General features: G+C 38.6%; 1 protein-coding gene and 1 non-coding gene across 2 annotated transcripts in view; one reads left to right on the top strand and one right to left on the bottom strand.

Annotated features, from left to right (window-relative positions):
- Positions 1-6,810: 6,810 nt before the first annotated feature.
- DMC1 (DNA meiotic recombinase 1) overlaps positions 6,811-24,541 on the top strand; it is a 39,024-nt gene continuing 21,293 nt past the window's right edge. Inside the window, exons 1-11 of the mRNA XM_007189059.2 lie at positions 6,811-6,968; positions 8,416-8,499; positions 9,182-9,226; positions 10,140-10,286; positions 13,973-14,055; positions 17,817-17,869; positions 19,229-19,270; positions 20,379-20,451; positions 23,712-23,803; positions 24,219-24,292; positions 24,425-24,539. Coding sequence (XP_007189121.1) covers positions 8,449-8,499; positions 9,182-9,226; positions 10,140-10,286; positions 13,973-14,055; positions 17,817-17,869; positions 19,229-19,270; positions 20,379-20,451; positions 23,712-23,803; positions 24,219-24,292; positions 24,425-24,539 — 775 coding nt within the window. The 5' untranslated portion in view covers positions 6,811-6,968; positions 8,416-8,448. The remainder of the gene's footprint in view (positions 6,969-8,415; positions 8,500-9,181; positions 9,227-10,139; positions 10,287-13,972; positions 14,056-17,816; positions 17,870-19,228; positions 19,271-20,378; positions 20,452-23,711; positions 23,804-24,218; positions 24,293-24,424; positions 24,540-24,541) is intronic.
- LOC114238727 (small nucleolar RNA SNORD58) lies at positions 13,253-13,318 on the bottom strand. The gene has a single exon (XR_003624021.1). It is a non-coding gene; the product is annotated as a small nucleolar RNA SNORD58 (small nucleolar RNA).

Here is a 24,541-nt window from a genome sequence, read left to right on the forward strand (position 1 = left end):
GAATCCTTATCCAAGAATCAGAAGAACTTTTTGGATGAAGCCTGCACATGTTGTTGGATTTAATCTAAAATAGAAACAACAAAACAAACAAATAAAAAATTATACTGCAATACATTTAGTCATTCGCAGTCCATGGGACAAAGAATATTAAAGTCCTCTCCTACCCTGGGCCAAAGTCAGGATTTAAACTGACATAAAGTCACTTCATTCATTCATGCATTTGCTTACTAATTCTTTCATTCACTTGTTTATTAATAACAACACTATAGAGTATATATTAGTATGTATTATATGTATTATATAACAGTAATCATAGGAGACATCATTTATTGAGTACTTACTATGTGCTAAGTGCTCTAAATCCTTTTCAAACATTATCTCAGATTAACCCTCCTGCCCTCTTCTCTCCCCAAGGTGGGTGTTGTTACCTCCATTTCTCCTAGGAGGACACTGGGGCTTGGAGAGGTTGAGGAGGCATTCACTAGGTATCTATCCTATACCATGCTTGCACATACCAGGTCCTGTTGATACAGAGATGAAAAAAGACATAGTCCCTGACCTTAAGGAGCACACAGTCTGGAAGAGGGGGAGGATGTGTAAACCAATAAATGCATTAATGCTGTGCTAGAGGTTTGTGTGGAATCCAAGAAAAACCAAGTCCAGAGAGACTTCACTGAGGCTTAGAGGTACAGGGGCCAGTGTGTAGAAGGACCTGCAGTTTGGCTGAGGGGCTTGGCCTTTATCATTTGGGCCTTTGGGCACAAGGGAGTAATGTGGTCTGTGTTAGAACAGTCTGCCCAACCCAGCCAAGAGGGAAAAAATCAAGCAAATCGCCGTTTGCCTGAACCAGGAAGCAATTAAGTATATTCTTGGGACCTATGATGTCCCCCACAGATAAACATCTTCACTTGAACCTGAGTGTAATTCTAGGGGACCCTCTTGGAGAACATTACCCAGGTAAAGGGATGAAAGAAGGGTAAAAGGGAAGAGCTCAAGCTTTGGCCCCAGAAAATTCAGGGCTTTGAATCCCTGCTCTGCTTCATAGTAGATATATGACCTTAGGCCTAGTAGCTTTTGTGACTTGACTTTTCTGAACTTGTTTTCTTGAATGCAGAAAGGGAATGCCTGCCTAGGAAGGTAGTGCTGTTGTGATAGTTAAATGAGATAATTTATGCAAAGTTCCTGGCTTAGCATATTTCACTTGGTAATTGCTACCAGCTATTGTTGTTGTTGCCATTGTTGTTACCATTGCTGTTAAAAGGTATACTCTTCTCCTGAAACTAGGACATGTTGAGCATGTAAACCAGGACATGTCTTTCAGGATACTCCTTTGTACAGCTTGGGTCCAAGACCATCCCTGCTCAGACCCCTTCCAGAAATTACTGAGGACTCATAACCATAGGCCTCTCAGGAAGTTCAAGATGAAAAGATCTGTCTCTGCTCTTTGTAAGTATTACAAGGGAAAATCATGGTGAAGAATTCTTTGCCCTTTATAAGTGGGGGGTGGAGAGAGGGCAGAGTGTCAAAGGGAACTAACATTTAAGAAGCATTAACTGTAATGTGGGATAAAGCAAATGAGTAATTGTGTAATACCCCAATTCTGTCATTCCTACTGTGGCTGAGAACCAGTATTCTCAGCATGGTAGTAAGGAAATTCAGATGTTAAACTAGAAGAAATGAAGTTAAAATGCTATAGTCCTGATTTTGAATTGATTATGAATTGAGGATATATTTTATCTTTAAAAACAAACAATTAGTTGCTAAAGAGGGGAGGGGAGGAGAGGATGGAAGGGAATAAAAAGAGGCCCAAGAAAACTTTTGGGCATGGTGGTTATGTTCACTATCTTCATTGTGGTGAAGGGTTCACAGGTTCACACACCATATACAGGCTTTAAATATTTAAATATGTTCAGTTTCTTGTATGTCATTTATACCTCCTTAAAGCTTTAAAACAACAACAGACAGACAAACAACAAAAGAAACCTACTAACTCTGTCCATTGAAATGCCCTAGAAATGAAGACTGACCAAGTAGCAATGACCTGGACTGTGGTTTTGAAATACAGTTTGCACTAAAAGGGATACAGGGATCCTTGAAGAGTGTCTGGTTCCAGATCTAGGGCAGGAAAATCATGAAATGAACATGGAACATCTTGTCATACTAGACAGCAAGGAGGCTACCAAAGATGAGAGTCCTGTCAGAAAGACTCAGTAGCCAAATTAGAGAGAATCCCATTGGCTTAAGATGGGACAATTTAAGCATAATAATAATAATAGCCATAGATTGAAGCATGTCAAACATGTTTTCACCCATACGTTCATATCATTACTTTAAAAAAATTAACTGGTCACCATTGAAGGATACTAGGGAACCAATTCATTATTTTGAAAACTAGCAAATAAAGAAAACAAATCAGCGTTTATCATGCCATTCCCATATGAACTGTATTAGCAAGTAAGCAAACATGAGGGGAAGTTTCTCTTTTAGAAATATTCCACCTAATTAAAATATCACCATTTTGCAAACCCTAATGAATTAATGCATCTAGGTTGCTGCTTACATCCCCAAAAGATAAAAAGCCGTTAAATGCCTCTTGATAGTAGACCACAATACCACCTATGAAATAGTCTTTACCAAATAATCAAATCTGGGTCTGATCTAGACTCTAGCTGCAACTATCATAATAGGAAATACAGAGGACAGAGAAGCATGTTAACACCAAGGGGATGCAATCAGCAAAATCTAGGCTATGGAAAACTCCAGAGCAAATCACTCCATTTTTTTTTTAAACAAATAAGTTGCAAGGGAAAAAGAGAGGGAAATCTGTAGATTAAGAGAGACCTAAAAAGCATCAATAAATTGCAACATGCAGACATTTTTTGGATCCCAGTTGATCCAAGCTTTAAAAAATATATGGCATTTATGAGACAATTGGTTTTTTGAATGCTGCCTGGATATTTGATATTAAAAATTATTATTTTGGGGGTGTGGTAATGGTGTTACGGTTATGTTTTTAAAAAGAGTCCTTATCATTTAGAGATACATACTGAAACATTTACAGAAGAAATTATATGACATGTAGAATTTGCTTCAAAATAATATGAAAGGGAGGAAGTGGATGGAGGTATAAGTGAAACAAGACTGGCCATGTGTTGAAAATTGTTGAAGTTGGGTGATGGGGATATTATACCATTTTACTTAAAAACATTAAAGGCATTACCGGGGACTAGGTACTTTTAAGCATATTTTTACAGATTATTTTGTCTTCTCTTATAGCCCTGTAAATGAAGTACAATTTTCTCTATTTTCAAACTGAGGCCTTTCTTGGTTGAAGCTACCATTGGCCCTGTCTTGGACTTTTACAGTGTTCTCCTAGGTATTCTCCTTGCCCTCTCTCTTGCCCCCTCTAATCCATTTTGCACACGGCAGCCCAAATACTTCAAGTATCTTAACCCATTAATTCTCACAACAACTCAGTACCAATACTATCCTTGGTTTTCACATGAGGAAACTGAAGCACAAAGAGGTTTAAATAAATTTTCCCCCAGACCACATAGCTTGTAAATGGCTGAACTGTACTATAAGTCTGGCATAGTTGCCATGCCTATGTGTACTTATATCATACTTCTATAAATGGAAAATAAAATCACATGTGAACATACAAGATCTGTCATATACTGGTTTAGCATATTAATAGGCTGAGAGCCTGAACACTGGAGCCAGACTGTGAACCTTAGGCAAGTTACTTAACCTTGTGGTGCCCCAGTTGCATCATCTGTAAACAGAGATAATAATAGTTCCTACCTCATGGTATCTTTGTGTGAAGTAGATGTGTTCATCTGTGGAAAGAAGTTAAGTGATGTGTTAGCTATCAACAAACGTTACCTTTGGCATCTGAGAGTTCCTGAGAGTTCCTTTCTCCCTAGTACCTTTCACTCCAGCAGAACCACTTGCAGCTCCCTAAATAAGCCTCTGTGTTCCTTCTGCCTTTCCCACCCTGCCCAGCTGGCAAATCCTCACTTATCCTTTCAGCCCCAAATTAAGGGTCACCACCTCTGTGAGGATCCCCCAGGGAGAGGTCTGCTGTGTGTATAATCCCTCTTATCTCACCATGTGTGTTATTATCTGTTTCTGTATCTATCTTCCCTAGTAGACTCATCCCTCCTTGAGAGTAGAGACCTGTCTTTATCTCCATATCCAGCAGAGAGCTGGGTCCAACAGTGTTTAATAAATGTTGGTTAAATAAATGGTCGTGAGCATGCCTCTCTGGGTAGCTGTGTGCCAAAGTTGGAAGTTTTTCAAATTTGGAAATAAATCTAAATAAATGAGAAAAGCCTCAAATGACTGATATGTATGTATGTATGTATATGTATATACGCTACTGCAATTGCCTATAAACTTATCTATAGCCCACAGTAGGGTTTGTATCTTGTTTGTTGTTGAATCCCTGGCAACAAACGCCTAGTACAGTGTCTGACAAATAGTAAGGTCAATAAACATTTTAAAAAATAAATGTGCTTAAGGCGAGGTATACCCAATGAAATTCTCTTTTTGTAATGACCCTTCATTCTTTAGTTCTGTACTAAAGCATTTCTCAAATTTGAGCTCTTGAAACCAAGAATATACATCCATAGGCACCAGTTTGAAGCTACCCAACTGTACACGGTGGAGTTATATGCCTCTATTTGATTATAAGGTGGTTGTCCACAGAGGGGCAGTAAAGTGTAATGGTTTAAAATTCAGGTCACCTGTAATTCCACTGCCTGTTTTTTATTTCTTAGAATATCATAAAATGACACACATTTTAAAAATTTTGTAGAGACCTTGTGGACTCGCTGAAGGATTTGAGAAATTGGGAAAGCTAATTGACACAATTACTAATTGGTTACTAATTGACACAAAAGCTTTGGTTTGCCATGCTCTGTATCTAGGATAGGAAAGTAGCATTTTGCCAGGCAGGATTTTTCTCTAATACAGTCATCCTTATAAGTCTTTTACGGCTTCTGAGTTTTGTGTCATACTTAAAAAGACTTTTCTTACTCTGAGAGAGTAAAAAATTTTCTCATGTTTTCTTCTAGTACTTTTATTATTTTATTGTTCAGATTTAATTTCTTGATCCATCTGGAATTTATTTTGGTATAAGGTGTGAAGTATGGTTACAATTTTATTTTTCTTCCAGATGACTACCTAGTTTGTTCCAACACCATTCACTGAATTCATTTCCCCACTGATCTGAAATGCCACCTTCATCATATTCAGAATTTTTGTAAGGTATTAAAGACTAGTGTTTTTTTGTTTTTTTGTTTTTGGTTCTGATTTGAGTGGAAAGATCTTCAAGTGTACTTTTGAACTACCCCAGGGTTTTGGATTTTTTTAAAAAAAAATTTTAAAGTTGCATATAACCATCAATATCCTATCCAAATGAAATTTTTATACTTACTTCACGAATTTGTCATTACCAAGCTCGCTTCAGTTTCTTTAAGTGTACTGCACACAACCTTCAAATATTATGAACATTTCTCTCTCCCAGCTGTCACTACACCAAACTACATATGTTATATTTCCCTAAATCATCTTGCTGTGCTCTTTGCAGCTCCTCTGTACAGTTGATGTCTCCATCTAACAAGTTGCTCAGAAGTTACTATAATTGTTTTAGGTGAGGCCCAAAGTGAGAGCCTCTCATCACTATCCAGTTCATGTCAAAAATGGGCATTAATTTCCATTTAACATGGACAGGCTATGTTTCTGGAAAATAACAGATTTTGAAGAACTATGGCAGTTATTTGTTGGCTCTTTAAACAATCCACCTGGGGGGAAGGGGAATGTCCTACAAACTGCCAGCTGCTATTGTGGGAATTTTTTGCTATTTATTCCAGTAAAAAAAGATTCAGACACTGAAGAAAAAGGGTCGCCCTGTACTAGGTCTTGAACTGTTTGCACAGATATTCATCCAAGATACATCGCAGCCTCCACCTCAACAGATGCTCTTTCAAATGTTTCATGACTCTCCTCAATAGTCAGTCTCCATTTAAGGGGAGGAGGATGACGCCGCCAGAGATGGCTCTGCTGGCATGAAGGCTGGCCTAAAATTTCTATTTAAAAGCTGGATCAAAATATGTTTGGCTTCTGTTGTCTATTTAAAATTTCAAGTTAAGACGAAGAAAAATTACTCTCCATCGTGAATGGGCCTTGGGTGCCTCACTCACAGACTAGAGTGGCAAATGGTAAGAGAGTCACAGAGAAAGGAGAGAAAGTAGGAACACGGACTGAGGTATTAGGTACAGACTGTGAAGTCAGATATGAAAAACTTGGAGTGAAAAGAAAAGCCTTGAGCATGGGGAAAGACCCCCATATTCGACCTCCTAACCCGAGGATCCTGATTAAGATAAGCATTCTGCATGTCACCTGTCACCACGTCAGCCACCTCCGCCCAGCACCCTTCCCCCGCCTCATGGTCTTCCACCTCCTGACCCCTTTCCAGCGGCCTCTCTTTATATCAGAACACGCCCCACCTAAAGGCCTTCTTCCTCACAGCAGCCTGTCTTCACCTCAGCGCCCACCTCAGTACCCGCTAATTCGATGCGTCTCCTCAGTGCCCCCACCTCAGTCCTTTCCCTGACCTCAGCATTTCTCTCCGCTCTAGAGAGGCCCCAGCCTCCCCCCCTCGACCAACGCCCTGCTCCTCAGCACACTCCGGCCCTCCCGCCACCCCGCCCCCTCGTCCTCTGCCCCGCCCCGGGTTCCGCCCCCCGCTCTTCGCTCCGCCCACGGTGGGCCCGCCCCTCCGTCCGGGTCCCGCCCACGCCAGCCGCGAGCCCGAACTAGTCGTTTGGCGCCAAACCTCTCTTGTCAGCGACGGGACGCCAGTCTCCGCGTTCTGGTTCTGAGGCAGAATCCCTGAGGACTGGAAGGCCCGGGCGGGGGGCGGAAGGGATTCAGATACCTTGAAAACCTCCGGGAGACTGTGGGTACGAGTGGAGTTTGTGGCAAAAGGGGAAGGCGGGTGAAGAATCTGAGGGGAAACTCAGGGTTTCCTTTCTTTGGTCATGCTCGGTTGTCGTTGCCGGGCCCTGGGCTGGTGGCTTCGTGCGTCCCGCCCCCAACCCAGCCCCCGGAGGGAATCTCAGTGCTCTCGAGGGATTTCCAGCATACTTATTTTAAACCAAGTCGGACCTGTCTTGAAGAGGCCTCCTCGGCCTTCTTATGAGGGAGTCAGGTGTCAGGAAAACGGCTGGAGGCGGGGTGGAGGCGGTGAGGGTGATCTGGACCGCGCTCCCCACGGTGAGGGACAGCTTCTGGTGCCTTAAGCCGAGGTGTCCGGGAGCCCTACCTTGGATTCAGCTGTTCACCCCGTCAGTTGCTATTTGAGATAGATGGAGAACAATCTCTTTGTTTATCAGGGAGAAAAGAGAGGACAGTCACTGTGGGATTTGGGGTTATCATACATATGATTAGCTATCTGAATGAGGGACCGTACTCCAGAAGATTCCATCTCCACTGTCTCCTCGTTTGCCTCGAATACTTTGCTGTTCAGAGGTACTAGATGGTACCGACCATACCTCTACCTTAGCAGTTTGTTCCCCTTCTGGGCCGGGCCCCAACCCGAATTTGGTGTTAAGCAAAGAGATGGAATAGACCAAGAAAACCGATTACTTGGACCACTTTTTCTAATGAACACAGTCATACCTTGTAGATTCCTGAGATCTTAAAACAACTGCTATAGTGTTAAATCAAAGACTCTTTATCTGCTTATTGGCCCTAATATTTTATCATGTTTAAATATTGGGTATCTGCCATAATTTTAAATCTTAAAAAAAAATACATCATGAAACTAGTAAATACTATAAAACAAAATACATCTGTTTTATTAAACAAAAATATATATGTTACAAGAGAGCCCATTCATAATTCCCAAGCAGGAAGTCATCCCTCAAATATGAGAAAAAAAAAATATCTTTTTTTTTGAGGATAGACTAAGTTCTAGGTGCCAGGGAGAGTACAAGGAAGATTGACTTAAGGCCAAAGTTCTTAGAGTGTTGTTAAGCAACATAAAAGTTGAATAACAATATGGAATTCTAATATTCTACTTCTAAATAACATTCCAAGGCAACAAAAAAAGATATTATTAGTCATGATTAATTGTGCTATAGGAAATTGAAAGATGATACAAAGTGGCCAGATTTGAGGAAAGAGAAAAGAAACTAAGTCCCCATCCCCACATACACACACCAACAAAAGAAAGAATGCCACGGGCTTGGAGAAAGAAGATAGGCCAGCCCAGTTGTTCCAAACTAAATATTTTTCTCATTGTCCTTCTGGTCCTTGATATCTGAAATGAAATCAAGAAGGTCTATGGGCAAAGGATTTTGTACTATATGATCTATGACTACTTCTTAATATTTCTTATTTTTCCAGAATTGATTATTTTTCTGCTGTTCACCTTTCAATATGAAGGAGGATCAAGTTGTGCTGGAAGAACCAGGATTCCAAGATGAAGAAGTATGGCTAGAATGTTGAAAGATATGTAGACACTCAGTCATTCTACAAAAATGAAGTTCCTTCTCTGTTAACTACTATTTTTAGAAACTGAGATTAGAAATAAAACATAGTTCTGGAGAGAGGCAATATTACAAATATGTAACAACTTGTTTGGCAAGGGGTGCTAAGATTAGCTACTTAGCAGCTGGCATGAAACTATTTTAATAATTTAACAACTGGTATGGCCATACTGGAACCTATACTTACTGGTACTGAATAGCAGAGGAAGGAGTGCACGGTCTGGTGGGGAAGAAGACTGAGAAAACATATTTAAAAATAGATTGTGCTGTTCCACTCTTTTGGATTAAGGTCTTAAAAATTTGGAGAGGCCATGGGACTTCTCTGGTGGTCCAGTGGTTAGGACTCCATGCGTCCACTACAGGGGACTCGGGTTCGATCCCTGGTCGGGGAACTAAGATCACGAGTGCCTGTTGGGCTTCGCAGCGCTTTCAGTGTTGGCACTTCTTTTAAGTATGTAACAATGTGTTTGAAAAAGCATTATTGATCCTACCTCAGTCTGTCTAGAGAAGTGGAATTTGAGGCATTTTGGAGTGACTCATAATACTGAATTAACTCTTTAAAATATGGAAACAGTTGGATATGAAGAATCAACACTCCTTTTTTTCTGTTCCATGTCCTTTAGGAATCTTTGTTTCAAGACATTGACCTGTTACAAAAACATGGAATTGTAAGTATTTTTTCCATGCTGTGTGAAATTGTCCATTTTAGAGTTTCTCGGGCTTGACTCTATTGGCATTTGGGACTGGGTAATTCTTTGTTGTGGGAGACTGTCCTGTGCATTTTAGGGTGTTTAGCAGCACCCCTGACTCCTAACCACTCACTATATGCCAGTAGCAACTCTCTAGTTGTGACAACCAAAAATTTCTCCAGATATTGTCAAGTGTCCCCAGGGGGCAAAATTGCCCCCAGTTGAGAACCACTGGTCCAGCTGGAGGCATTCAGAGCTACCTACTGTTTTCATCAACAGAAAATTCACCTTCTGTGTCATGTGATTAAATGACGTTGACAGAAATCAACACTTTAAGTAACTAGCTAGATGAATTTCAATAGCAATCAGTTGGCAGTAAAACTTCTCTGACATTACCCTTTGAAGCCCTCACATTTAATCTTTTTCAGTTGAATTTAGAAAATTGGAGCAAGAGAAAATCCTGGTCTTTTGGTTATGTAGTTATTTGCATTCTCCAAGGGTAAAGAAAAAAATCTTTAAAAAAATTTTAAAGAACATTTTGGTAATGAAGTTCTGTAGAAGGAAGGAGCTGAACTGAGGGGGTGAACGTGTGATAAATTTGTTAGCTTTCCTACCAACAGACTTTTCTTTTGAATTCCTTGTTACATTGCCATGGTCTCACTAACATTCTTGGGAAATCAGGGCACAGCCAGAACATTTGGCATCATGCTGGGTATGTTATACTCAGATATTTCCAGAACATTTGGCTACATGGTGGGTGGGTTCCACCTGGCTGCTTGTATAAAATTGGCATCATGATGGAAGTAGATGGACACAAAAGCACATGACATAGTATGGGAGCCTTTCAGGCTGGCATTTTCTCAATCTGCTGCACCCATTCTTTTACTTACAGAATGTGGCTGACATTAAGAAACTGAAGTCAGTAGGCATCTGTACCATCAAAGGGATACAAATGACAACAAGAAGAGCGCTATGCAATGTCAAAGGGCTCTCAGAAGCAAAAGTGGACAAGATTAAAGAGGCAGCCAACAAGCTTATTGTAAGCAAAATCCATTCTTTGTTATTTTAGCTTAGAAGGGCCCTGTGAGTCTCTGTAGCCTTTCTCATTATGTACAGTAGAAACTATTGTGAGAACTCTGAATTCCTGTAGATCACAAGATATTATACGCCCCATGTTAACTTTTCATCATGTCGGTTTCAAAGCAATTAATTTCTGAAAGAATGAGACAGGGTTAAGAGACCTGGAAAACTATGAAGGTAATTATTTTTTACCAAAACTTTTCTTTTTGTCTCCCCTTATATTACTTTTTTCCCTTTCTGTGTCTCTGCCTTTCCTTCTCCTTTTCTTTTTTTTTTTTGGCCATACCACGTGACTTGCAGGATCCTAGTTCCAGGACCAGGGATTGAACCTCGGCCCCCGGGCAGTGAGAGTACCAAGTCCTAGCCACTGGACTGCCAGGGAATTCCCTCCTTTTCATATTTTTTATCTTCCTCCTTCTTATTTTTGTCTTATCTCCTCAAACATTGTATCTATGGCTGTTGTGAAGTGCTCAGCAACAAAGAAGTTGCTCTCTCCTGCTATAGGCATTTGATAAGAGAGCATTGCATTTGAAAACGACAGCAGTGGCTGGGTCTACATGTGTGCAGTTAAGATAGATATGACCAAGAATGTGCTCACTGAGGCACCTGAGCTTAAAGCTAAGTGAAACCTATACCTTGTAGCTGGGCCCATAGAACGCAAGAGACCTATGCAGCTGAGAGGCTCCAAGCAAAAACACATGCCTTTGACCCAAGCTTTTGTGTAGAGCTGGGGCCACTGGAAGCACCAGCTCTGGAAATATGAATATACAGAAAGGCAAAGTCTCCCTCTTTGCAGAAGAGCAGGCTTCTCCATTTCTACATGTGTATGTGAGGCTCTCATTCCCACCAAGTCCTAGAAAGTCTCTTCACTGACAGCCATCCGGTTTCCTTCCCCAGAGGCAGTCGAGGCATGAGAGTGATGCAATGTGGTCCTGAGCTTGGAGAGGACCCAAGTGAACTGCTCTGAACACAGCTCAGTTGCTTTACCTTCTGAGTACTCTTGGGCAGTATACCTGCAAGTCAGTTCCATAACTGCCAGGGTATCTAATGAAGCCCTAGAGCAGTACCCAGGGTTTGGGAAACTGCTACTTTATAGCTCCTAGGCATTAGTCTTCTTTTCTTTGGAAAATAATTCTATTACCAAAGAAAAGAACCTCTCTCCTTCTCATGTACCTACTAATGCACCAAGAGTCTTATCCTTTCTTAACTAAAGCTGTTTATTCTGAAAGAAAGAGAAAGTGATTGAGACATAGAGGGAGAGACAGACAGAGACAGAGAGAGACAGTTAACTTCACAGTACAGTGGTATGTATCAGAATCATCTGGAGTGGCTTGTAAAGAACACAGAGGCCCAGGCTCATTGAATTAGGATTGGGCATGGGCTTTTCCCCCACTTCAAGTTCTCTGAAGTTTGAGAACCACTGTCATAGTATAAAACAACAAAGAGGGGAATACATTAGACCACATCAGGACCTATTTTCACTAGTTATAACACTGCATCAGCTGTAGCTCATTAATTCAACCAATATGTAGTATATCTAACATGAAAAATATTGTATCATGAATATTGAAAACTGAAATTCCTGTGCTCCTTCCAACTTCTAGAGCTGGGGGAAATGATGCTATTGAATGAAATCAACTGAATCACTTAGTAAAGTACAATTCTACTTTATGCCATAAATATATCTCATTTAATCCTTACAACTCACCTATGAAAGAGACACTATTATCCCCATTTGACCCAAAAGAGGAAGCCAAAGTACAGCAAGATTAAGTAGTTTACCTGACATCACACAGCTAATAAGTATTAGAGACATATTTTGAACCTTGGTAGGGTGGCTCAAGAGCCTGTGTTCTTTTTTTTTTTTTTAATTTTTTCTTTTTTTTTATTGTGGTAAAATACACAACATAAAATTTACTATCTTAGTCATTTTTAGATATACAGTTCAGTGGTATTAAATACGTTCACGTTGTTGTTGCAGCCATTACCACCATCCCTTCCCCATAACTCTTTTTTTTTTTTAATTTTTAAATTTTATTTTAACTCTTTTTTTTTTTTTCTTTTTTACTTTTATTTGCATTTATTTTTTTTGCAGCATTTATCCCCAGACCATAGTCTTTGTTTCTTCAGTTTCTTCTGGAATATCTTTTTCTTCTGTGTAACCTCCTCTTCTGGTTTAGGAACAATCTGTTCTTTTTCAATAAGGATCATCTCAATATGGCAGGGAGAGCTCATGTATGGGTTGATCCGACCATAAGCTCTGTAAGTCCTGCGCCACATCTTGGGGGCTTTGTTCACCTGGATGTGCTCAATGACCAGAGAATCTACATCTAAGCCCTTAAGTTCAGCGTTACTCTCTGCATTTTTGAGCATGTGCAGTAAAAATTCAGCACTCTTTTTGGGCCACCAACCCTGAGTCTAGCCCCACCGTTTTGCCTGGGCACACCTACCAGCTCCACCATTGTAAAGTCGGAATGGCACACATTGCTTCTTTTTTTTTTTTTTTTTTTTCAACATCTTTATTGGAGTATAATTGCTTTACAATGGTGTGTTAGTTTCTGCTTTATAACAAAGTGAATCAGTTATACATATACATATGTTCCCATATCTCTTCCCTCTTGCATCTCCCTCCCTCGCACCCTCCCTATCCCACCCCTACACATTGCTTCTTTAAAGTGACACCCTTCAAGTACTTGGTGGCCTTTCGGATAGGCGTACCCTTAATGGCCTGGGCAGTTTCACGAGTGTTCTTAAAGTGAACACGAAGATTTGAACCTCTTGATTTGCATGATTTTGTGGGGTTTTCTGGGTCAAGTGAATAGCGAACCATTTTTAGAGGTCACCTGGAAGCAAGCAAGAATAATTCTGTCAACATATATTTACAGTAACTCATATAGTTTATATATGTACTAAACGCTGCCGGAAGCTACTCAGAGAGTTGTTGTTTTCATGATTAATCCAAAGGTGTCCTAAGAAATGCCATCATTGCAGTCTTTTTTTTTTTAATTTAATTTAATTAATCTATTTTTTTCTATTCTTTTTCAAATTCTTTTCCCATTTAGGTTATTACAGAATATTGAGCAGAGTTCCCTGTGTTATACAGTAGGTCCTTGTTATCTATTAACAAGGTTATCTATTTTAAGATAAGAGCCTATGTTCTTAACCATGATCTTGTGCTGCCTTCAAAGACAAATGAACTGTAGCTTATATCAAATGATGACCCTGGGGCTTCCCTGGTGGCGCAGTGGTTGAGAGTCTGCCTGCTAATGCAGGGGACACGGGTTCGAGCCCTGGTCTGGGAAGATCCCACATGCCGCAGAGCGGCTGGGCCCGTGAGCCACAATTACTGAGCCTGCGTGTCTGGAGCCTGCGCTCCGCAACAAGAGGGGCCGCGATGGTGAGAGGCCCGCGCACCGTGATGAAGAGTGGCCCCCACTTGCCACAACTAGAGAAAGCCCTAGCACAGAAACGAAGACCCAACATAGCAATCAATCAATCAATCAATTAATCAATAAAAAAAAAATAAATCTTTAAAAAAAAAAAAAATGATGACCCTGGTAATCAAGTATATAGCTTTTGGTGGGATTTGAAATTAAAACCATCATCTTATACCCTTTTTGAACTTTTTCTTTTCTCTTTCTGTAGGAACCAGGATTCCTGACTGCATTTGAGTATAGTGAAAAGAGGAAGATGGTTTTCCATATCAGCACTGGGAGCCAGGAATTTGAGTATGTATCTCATATTTTTTATAACCACTAAGCACAATCTTTGGAATACTGTATTTCTTTTCCTCTATCCAGGTTGTTATTTTGACTATAAGTAGTAGAAATAGCTTCCTATTTTGCAGAAGGTTTTTTTTTTTTTTTCTCAAAAGGCAACTGAAGCAAATAAATTCCAGACTGCTTGTAAAAACAGGATTAAATTTCTTACAAGAAATTCAGACCCAAAATATAAGTAGTTTCTAAATCAGCCTATATTAATCTATAAACCATTTAAAAAATAGTTTAACTTTTCATTTCCCTTTTCTTCTCCACTGATGAAGGAAATTCCATTTCACTTTTGGTTTTACTTAAAAATCGGTTGTTAGAGTGAATATTTTAGAAGAAATAATGCAGTGTTGGTTTTGCTCTTCAGCCTCAGCAGTTTTAAATTCCCTTTTTATTTATCATCTTATGATTCCTGAGACATAGTCATCATCTTCCCAATGCAAGTTGACTAGAATGTGGTTTTTTTTCTCTACCTTAGTAGGCAGAGTTACTGTTTCATAAGTCAGAGCAGTGGCCAAGATCAATTTGAACAAAAGCAGTATTTCTTCAAAGTATTCCTCAAAACCCTGACCTCACAAAAAACTGCAAGAAAAAAAGAGTTCATAGTCAAATATGCCTCCACTTGAATGTCTGCTAGGCAGCTCAGACTTCACAGGTCTGAAACCAAACTTCTGATCTTTGCCCCAGATCTGCTCCTCCTAAAACCTCCCTCATCCTGAGCTCTTTTTGATCCTCAGATCTGAAACCTTAGTGTCATCCTTAGCACCTCTTTTCCCCTCTCACACCCTAACTCTAATCTATTAACAAATCCTGGCTGCTCTACCTTCAAATATATTTAGTCAGAACAAACCAACCGGGCTTCCCTGGTGGCGCAGTGGTTAAGAATCCGCCTGCCAATGCAGGGGACACGGGTTCGAGCCCTGGTCCAGGAAGATCCCACATGCCGCGGAGCAACTAAGCCCGTGCGCCACAACTACTGAGCCTGCATGCCACAACTATTGAAGCCCGCGTGCCTACAGCACATGCTCTGCAACAAGAGAAGCCACCGCAATGAGAAGACCACGCACTGCAGAGAAGAGTAGCCCCCGCTCGCAGCAGCTAGAGAAAGACCGCGCAGCTACGAAGACCCAGCGCAGCCAAAAATAAATAAATAAAAATAAATAAATTTATAAAAAACAAAACAATCCTTATATTAAAAAAAACCAACCAGTTTCTTCAACAAATAAACTATAAGGAATAAAAAAAAAAAGAGATGGAATCAGGGAGAAGACCTAGAGATTAAAAGAGATTTAAAAGACATGTCACTTAATCCCAATATGTGGATCTTATTTTGGATACTGATTCAAACACACACGGATAATAAGACATATGAGACTGAAAATTGAACACTTACTAGATAGTTGATATTAAGGAATTACTAATTTTTTAAGTGTGATAATGGTAATACAGTTATGTTAAAAATAAGCATCTTCATCTTGTAGAGATACCTACTGAAATAGTTAGGATGAAATGATATGTTGCCTAGGATGTGCTTAAAGTAATATGAAAAGGGAGGGAAGTGGCTGGAGGTTTATATGAAAAAAGGTTGACCATGAGTTCATAGCTGATAATTTTTGAAGCTGAGTTATAGGTACATGAAGGTTCATTATGATACTGTTTTTGTCTACTTTTGTATGTTTGAAATTGTCCATAATAGAAAGTTTATATATATATGTGTGTGTGTATATATATATATATATATATATATATATAATTTTTTTTTCTATTTGTGTCTATATGTGTACAGAGAAAGAGAAGAAATACGAATTCAATTTCTTCTCACCACCTTCTCCTTTGTTACCTCACTGGTCTAAAACACCTATTAGTATCTCTTCTGGATTATTAATAATAACTTCTAACTAACTTCCCTCCTTTAGACCTTGCCCCTACCATTTATTCTTCACATAGGAGCCAGAATAATCCTTTTAAAACATAGGTCAGGGCTTCCCTGGTGGCGCAGTGGTTGAGAATCTGCCTGCCAATGCAGGGACACGGGTTCGAGCCCTGGTCTGGGAAGATCCCACATGCCACGGAGCAGCTGGGCCCGTGAGCCACAACTACTGAGCCTGCGCGTCTGGAGCCTGTGCTCCGCAACAAGAGAGGCCGCGATAGTGAGAGGCCCGCGCACCACGATGAAGAGTGGCCCCCACTTGCCGCAACTAGAGAAAGCCCTCGCACAGAAACGAAGACCCAACACAGCCATAAATAAAAATGAAAAAAAATTAAAAAATAAAAATTAAAACATAGGTCAGATCATAACACTCCTCTGCCCAAAACACCCTAATGACCCCATCTCACTCAGAGCAAAAGCCAAAATCCTCTCTAATCTCAAATCTAAGCTCATCTTTAATTCATCTTGTGGTTTACTATGTACCAACCACACTAACTTCTTTGCTATTCCTAGAACATGCCAGATACACTCCCACCTCAGGGCCTTTGCACTTAGCATTCCCTCTGCCCGGAACACTCTTTCGTCATTACGTTCATGACTTGCTGTCAGGTTTTTCAGGTCTTTGCTAAAATGTCCACTTCTCACTAAGGCCTTCTCTGATCAATTTATTTGAAAATTTATTCGAAAACTCCCCATCTTCATCCTCAGCACATCTTATCCCCTTTCTGGATCTAATTTTTATCCATACCATTTAATAACAACTGACATACCACACATTTTACTTATGTTATTGTCTGTTATTATGTTTATTATTATGTTTATTGTCTGTTATTGTCTGAGCCTGTGCTCTAGGGCCTGTGAGCCACAACTACAGAGCCCACGTGCTGCAACTACTGAAGCCCATGCACCTAGAGCCCGTGCTCTGCAACAAGAGGAGCCACTGCAATGAGAAGCCCGTGCGCCACAACGAAGAGTAGCCCCCGCTCACCGCAACTAGAGAAAGCCGGTGCACAGCAACAAAGACCCAACGCAGCCAAAAATAAATAAATAAATAAATAAATAAATAACTACAAAGATTTTAAAAGTGCTCTTACCAGGTCTTAGCACAATTGCCATAATTAATATTTGTTGCATTAAATGAATGAATGAGATTAATTAACTTTAGGTCTTTCCATATCAAGAGTATGTATTAAATGCGCTGAATCACTGCATTACCAGTTAAGTGCATGCTGTCAAAATCTGACAGTTATTCTTCTATCTGCTAGCGTTACCTGTCACGTCTTTGAATATTTTCTATTCTGACATGTTCTTCATAGAATTTGGTTTGTGTGAGATAAGCCAATCATGGTGACAATCACTGGATTCTCCTAATATCTATTTTTCATGTTTTTCAGTACATTAAAAAAAATTGGATATTCAGTTGACTTTTAGAAACATAGTCCCAGCACAATATGAAAAACCCAATTAATAACTAAAATCATTTATTCGCACTCCAGTTCAGTTCTTTAGAATTACTGAAATATAAGCCCTGCATAGCCCATTTCCTATTGGTACACAGGAGTAAGAACAACAGGGCTTATAAATTGTTTTGTTGATCCCCCTGCCCATGCACAGCATAACCTGTGATCTAAACAGGTGGGAAGCCGTTTATTCAGCCAAGAATTCCTGTTCATGTTGGACAGATAGAAAGATATATAGATAGATAGAAATGATACTAATGATATTAGCACTTTCTCCTTTCTTGATATCTCTATTTCTGTTCCCGTTACTAAAGCTTACTTTCTATTTCTAGTAAGTTGCTAGGAGGTGGAATTGAAAGCATGGCAATCACAGAAGCTTTTGGAGGTAGGTAGAACCTTAATATTTTGTTATATGAAAAATATGTGTATATATACACACCCATATATATATAATTAAGTAGTCAATTGTAAATTGTATCTATTTTGGAACTTGTGAAATATCAGTTATCATAATGCAAGATCATTCTGGGCTGCAATTAAAATATATTCCAACATTAACAGATGAGTTTTATTGTCATTTTTCATCTTTTTATCTCTGATTCCTATAGAAGAGATTAGAATTTTTTTCTCTCATACCTTCAGGGGGTAGTTGTATAATGAGACCGATCTTATTTCTAAGAAATACATGTTTCAGGAACATAGAGAATGGATTTCCCTTCCCTTATTGTATCCTCTATTAAAAAAAAAAAGTCAGGAATTCCCTGGCGGTCCAGTGGTTAGGACTCTGCGCTCTCACTGCCAAGGGCCCAGGTTTGGTCCCTGGTTGGGGAACAAGAATCCCACGGGCCGCACAGTGTGGTCAAAAAAAAAACAAAAAAAGTTCATGCATAGCTATGTTACGTACTATTCCTGACAGTTCCAGTATTTTCAGTCCTCAGAGAACTAAATCTGTTTTTTGGTTGTTGCTTTTTTTTTTAAATATTTATTTATTTATTTGGCTGCATCAGGTCTTAGTTGCAGCACACGGGATCTTTTAGTTGCAGCATGTGGGCTCTTAGTTGCAGCATGCAGGATCTAGTTCCCTGACCTGGGATGGAGCCCGGGCCTCCTGCATTGGGAGCGTGGAGTCTTAACCCCTGGACCACCAGGGAAGTCCCGTTTTTTTGTTTTGTTTTGTTTTTTTGGTGTTGATGTTTCTGTTGACTTGGAGAAATAAATCTGTGTTTAATTATTTCAGTTGACTCTCAGTCTTAATGGCTTTCCTGCTGTTGTATTCATTGATATTTGTGAGCTTATTTCTTGATTTTAATCTGTTGGAGTTCAATAGACCTAAATTGGTGAGTGGGGACATTTCTCTCTGGAGAGAATTTGCTTTTGTTCGTAGCTAGGGAATACCACCAATCTGAGGATCCCTCTGGGATCCCCCCTGAGGATCTCAGGTCAGTGGGAGAACCCCAGGCTCTCATTCCTGTGGTGGAGTCTTAAACTTTCATTTATATAACTATTCTTAAGGAAAATTTGGTTTAAGTTAATTATTATCTAAAGGACAGTTCTGAAAAAGAAAACCTTTTAAAAGTTGTTTTTACTACTGGTATTCATATATGCAGAATCCATTCATGACACAGAGGTACTTTATGTGTGAGATTTGACAGTTGGAAAAGAAAACCATACTCTGAGGCCATATTTATTCTTTACGAAAATATCTAAAAATTAACTATGTATGTTTTTTTTCTACATTTCACAGAATTTCGAACTGGAAAAACCCAACTCTCTCATACCCTCTGTGGTAAGGATATGTAACAACAACAATAATAACAATAACAATAATAATCATAGCTATCACTTACTATTCTACTTTGTGCCTGGTACTTACATAATCTCATGTAATCTGAACAAACTTGCAAGGAAACTAAAACTCAGAGACATTACATAAACTGCCCATGGTTACACAAATACCAGAGCTGGTCTTTGAATGTGTGATGCTTGAGGTGATGTATGTACTGCACTCTGAACACATGAATGGAAATACGGAGGAGGTAAATGGGTATATGAATGTATTGGTGGAGAGAGGTATTCATTCATGGTCTCGATTTTTCCCATTCTATCTTTTCTATATTATATTTATGAGAATGTCACAGAATCTTTTGAGGCCTAGAATTCCATACTTTCCATAGAGTAAGGTTGGAACTAAAAAAGACTTAAATGTTTCTAAAGCAAAATAAGCAAAAATACCTCCTTTTGCATAAAGACATCACACTACATTTCTTTGACCTAAGTAGAAGGAGCATGGAAAAGTGTTTAATAAGGGGATTCTGGCATCAAAATAGCTCTGCCAATAATAGCTGCATGACCTTGGGCAAGTTGCTTCACCTTTCAGATTTTCCCCATCAGTAAAACAGGAGTAATGATAGTGCCAAACTTAGGGTTGTTTTGAAAAATAAATGAAATAATGCATGTACTTTATGTAAAGTAATTCCTTAGTGTTAACTACTACATATAAAGAAAATGCATTTAAAATTTTGACATACATTAATTGAAAAGTTACTTAAATGAGTTATGTAGCATAAATTATATTTATGATTATTTCTTACAGAAAAAAGTTAGTGATACTTAAATTCTACTTCTTTAGGAGAACTAAATTTCATGAATATCTCCCATTGTGAAAGATATTGACATTCTTTGTTGAATTACTACTATGCTGGCAGAATACTTATAATTTTACCACTGGTTAGTAATATAAAAATATAGCATGCTGTTTAGAAACTAAAGGATCATTATTCTTTGCTACATGGCTAGAGAGTTGCAACCAGCCTAAATACCATGTTAATTTATATACGCATTTGTACAAAGTTTATTCACTCTTACTAATATTAACAATTTTAATTGCTTTCTAGTGACAGCTCAACTTCCAGGAGCAGGTGGCTACTCAGGAGGAAAGATTATCTTCATTGATACAGAAAATACTTTGTAACCCTTTTATTTACGCAAGTTGCTAACATAATAGTGAGATATAGTACTGTTACTATAAAAGAGAATTTGTTTGAAATATGTCATTTTGTGATCACCCTGTAAACCAGCAATAATGAGAAAAGCCAAGGGAAAACAGTTGCTAGTCGAGTTCGCAAATCACTTTTTCCCCCTGAAATTTTTATTTTATTTTATTTTATTTTTTACTGAAGTATAGTTGACTTATAATGTTGTGTCAGTTTCAGGTGTACAGCAAAGTGATCCAGTTTTATATACATATATATCTATGTATATATACATATATATCTATTCTTCTTCAGATTCTTTTTCCCTTATAGGTTATTAGGTTATGACAAAATATTGAGTATAGTTCCCTGTGCTATACAGTAGGCAGTAGATCCTTGTTGGTTATCTATTTTATATATATTAGTGTATATATGTTAATCCCAAACTCCTAATTTATCCCTCCCCACCACTCTTTCCCCTTTGGTAACCATAAGTTTGTTTTCTATGTTCAAATCACCTTTTTTAAAAAAAGGTTTCACTTCTCCAAATGGGTTTGGTATAAAATTGACAAAACAAATACATGAGAGGAAACTACATCTTATTTGTTTTTAATTCTCTTACTTCTCCAAAGATTTAACTTAATAGCTAGAAGATTATTGACTCATTCAAAGTCATGGTCTCAAATAAAGGAAAAGGTCTGAATTGAACAAAAATACAGAAGGAAAAAGAGAAGAACCTGTTTGGGTAACAAAAAGAATTGCAGTTTTATTGAAGTGTAAGTTATTTCAGAAAGCAAGACTGGAAATGTGGGTCTTAGACATGAAGGGCCTTGAAGCTGGATGATGGGTGTAAATTGGATTCTTTTGCAATATTCTAGGCAAGTAATGAGATTTGATGACTGTATTTGGTAGACAAAAGAAAGAGAGGCTTGGGAAACCACTCTTAGGTTTGTCTAGATACTAGGAAAATAATGATGACAGAATTGGGAAGATCATGTTTCAGAGAAAAGATGATGTTTCATTTTAATATGTCGAATATGAGGTACAGAAGGACATCCACCATATGGCAGTTGGAAATGTTGGACTCAGCTTGAGAAAGGGGTAGGGCCAAGGATATGGATAGAATAGCCAGGGGGAGGCAAGAGAACTTACATAGAGAGAAGAGAAGAGAACTGAGAACATAACTTTGGGGTGTGCCTATGTCTAGGAAGAGGGACTAAAAAGACGAATCAATAGAGACAGACAAAGTAAGAGGATATCTGGTTGTGGATGCTAAGCATAAGTAAAGTTTCAAGAAGAAAATGGTAGTCAGTGATGTTCCACAGAGAGAGAGAGAGAGAGAAGGTGCAAAATGAAAAATATCACTGAGGTTTGCAATTAGGAGTCCAAGAGGCCATTTGCAGTAAAGTAAGATGATGGAAGCTTGTTGCAAATAAACAGTAAGGAATTGAGGCAGTGTGTAATTAACCAATAAATAGAAGAAATACGGTAGTTTGAGGAGATATCAGGTTCAGAGGACATTCTTTTTAACAATAGGACTGTAGGAAGAGGCACTCAGCTGGAGTTCAGCTAGTTTCAGAAACAGTGGATTAAGGATGGTTCTTGAGAGGGAGGAATTGTTCTTGCAGAATAGCTGCCACTGTTTGGGCAATTTGGATTTTATCAAGAATGGCTGAAAGAAACAGTTAGGAGCCAGGTCACATGCAAGAGGGAATAGGGAGGAACAGCTGGGAGGAACAAGGACATGCAGGGGCCCGAGTGGAATGTTCTCACTCTTTCAGTGTCTCTTACATGTATACTGCTCTCTCTTGGTACTTTTCTTTTTATGTGTTTATATTTTGCCTACATAATTATGTTTTACACTTACCTATGGCATAGATTATCTTATGACCCTTAAATCCTCCACAGTGCCTTGCACTGGTAATTGGTTAATATGGTAACCGATTCCATATGGGAATCAGTTAATAAACATTTGTAAATTGATTTGAACTTCCCTTCAGCATAAGCCCAACTTTTACATTCCTGGTTACATAGTCACCCGGTTTTGTAAAAACTGACATAGTGAAAAATTTTTTATTGCCTCTTCCAATTCCTTGTCTTCTTTGATTTGTCCACCAAAAACATCTACTGGGTATACTCAGCAGCAATAGAAGATTTAAGTGGCTGTCACTAAAGCTCTGAAGAAAACATATATAGTGTTGTAGGACAGAGATGGCTGGGAAATCCTAAAGACAATTCAATTAAATGTTTACTGAACTAGTTCCAAGTGTCACAAATAAGATTATAAATGGTCCTTACTTTACAGTTACTTATAGTATGATCAGTATTATACAAATACTGTAAACAAAGTGAAATGAGACCACAGACATGCATTTTATTTTATCTTACTTCACTTTAGAGAATATTATAGACATATTGTTGGGATCACCAAAGACCTATAAAGAATGTTTATTACTCCTTTATAGTCTAGATAGGTATGTGATTATTAGCATCTTCCAGAATACCTCTTCAGGTACACTGAATTTGCCCCCCTATGAATTTACTAATTTGAGAATGCTAACACAACTCCTTTAGAAGAAAGTGGATTTTAAACCCTAAATAAACCAAAAACTATATGATAATAATTCCCTTCTGGACCCTTGAAGTTACTTTTTTGACCCTTTGGTTTATGTAGTCAAATTTATCATTTGTTGGCAACACGTGGTTAGTGATATGTTAAACTATTTCATGTTGAACAAGTGAGGAATATGAAGAGAGTGAATTAATTCACTTTGAAGTGACTTGAATTATAATTCAGTGATATTATCTTCCTAGAATAGGTCTATATTTATTGAACTGAGAACAACAGAGATTCACAAATCTTAGTTTCTAGTTTTTCTCTTGGAACTGATTTGCTGCATAATCCTGAGTCATTTGCCTAATCTCTGTTTGTCAGTGTCCTCCTTTGTAAAATGTAATAGAGGCCATAACAACTAACTTCCAAGGTTATTGTTTAGATAATTTAATATTTAAATTCATTACTGTCTCATTATTTCTATCACTGTTATCACTATCTAAGGTATTCATTAATTGAGGCACTTATGAAAAACAAAGTCTGATATAGATTTTAACTGATTATTAGTATCCTCCAGAATACCTTCGCAGGTACAGTGTTTTGCCTCTCTTTGATACACTTGCTACGGTATTATTTTTTGTATTTGTTGTCTAAACTTTTTGGAATTGATTTATTGAATCCTTAATCCTGGCATACTCCAGCCGTCCAGATCGCCTTCGGGACATTGCTGATCGCTTCAATGTGGACCATGATGCAGTCCTGGACAATGTACTTTATGCACGTGCATATACTAGTAAGAGCCCCATGCAATTGGATGCTTAGGCTGTTTTAAGGTTGGCAGCACTGATTTATTATTTGAGTGATGCTTACAACATTTTGACACTATTCTTTTCTCTTTCTATTTTACTTTTCTCCAAATTTATTTAGTCAGTCCACAAATTTTATCATCTGGTAAGTCCTTAGACATTGAAATGCTCTCAAATTATTTCTTATTCTTTGTCTTTGAAATGGAGAGTAACATTCTTTTTGGATGAGGTAGCATTTGGTATGTATGCTAATGTAGAATATGAAATCATATTTAATAAAGTCATAAATAATTAAGAAAATCCTTCAAGGACTCTCTTTTGCCTGACTCCCAAGAACATACATGATCTTAGCCTCTGCTTCTTCTAGTTTTTATAACATTTTCCCACTGCATTTCCCACCAGGTGAACATCAGATGGAGCTACTTGATTATGTAGCAGCAAAGTTCCATGAAGAAGCTGGCATCTTCAAGCTATTGGTACGAGCTTTTAAATATTGCTCAATCTAGAGCTATTTAGCATACTATCTTTCTTCTATTGATTCCAATTCAAATTAACTTCTTCCTTCCATTTCCAAATGCATTATTTATTTTTACATTAATCCTACACAGATCATTGATTCAATAATGGCACTTTTCCGAGTGGATTTCAGTGGTCGTGGGGAGTTGGCTGAACGGCAGCAAAAACTGGCCCAGATGTTGTCACGACTCCAAAAAATCTCAGAAGGT

The sequence above is a fragment of the Balaenoptera acutorostrata genome, chromosome 11 (assembly GCF_949987535.1).
Source record: "Balaenoptera acutorostrata chromosome 11, mBalAcu1.1, whole genome shotgun sequence".
NCBI lineage: Eukaryota > Metazoa > Chordata > Mammalia > Artiodactyla > Balaenopteridae > Balaenoptera > Balaenoptera acutorostrata.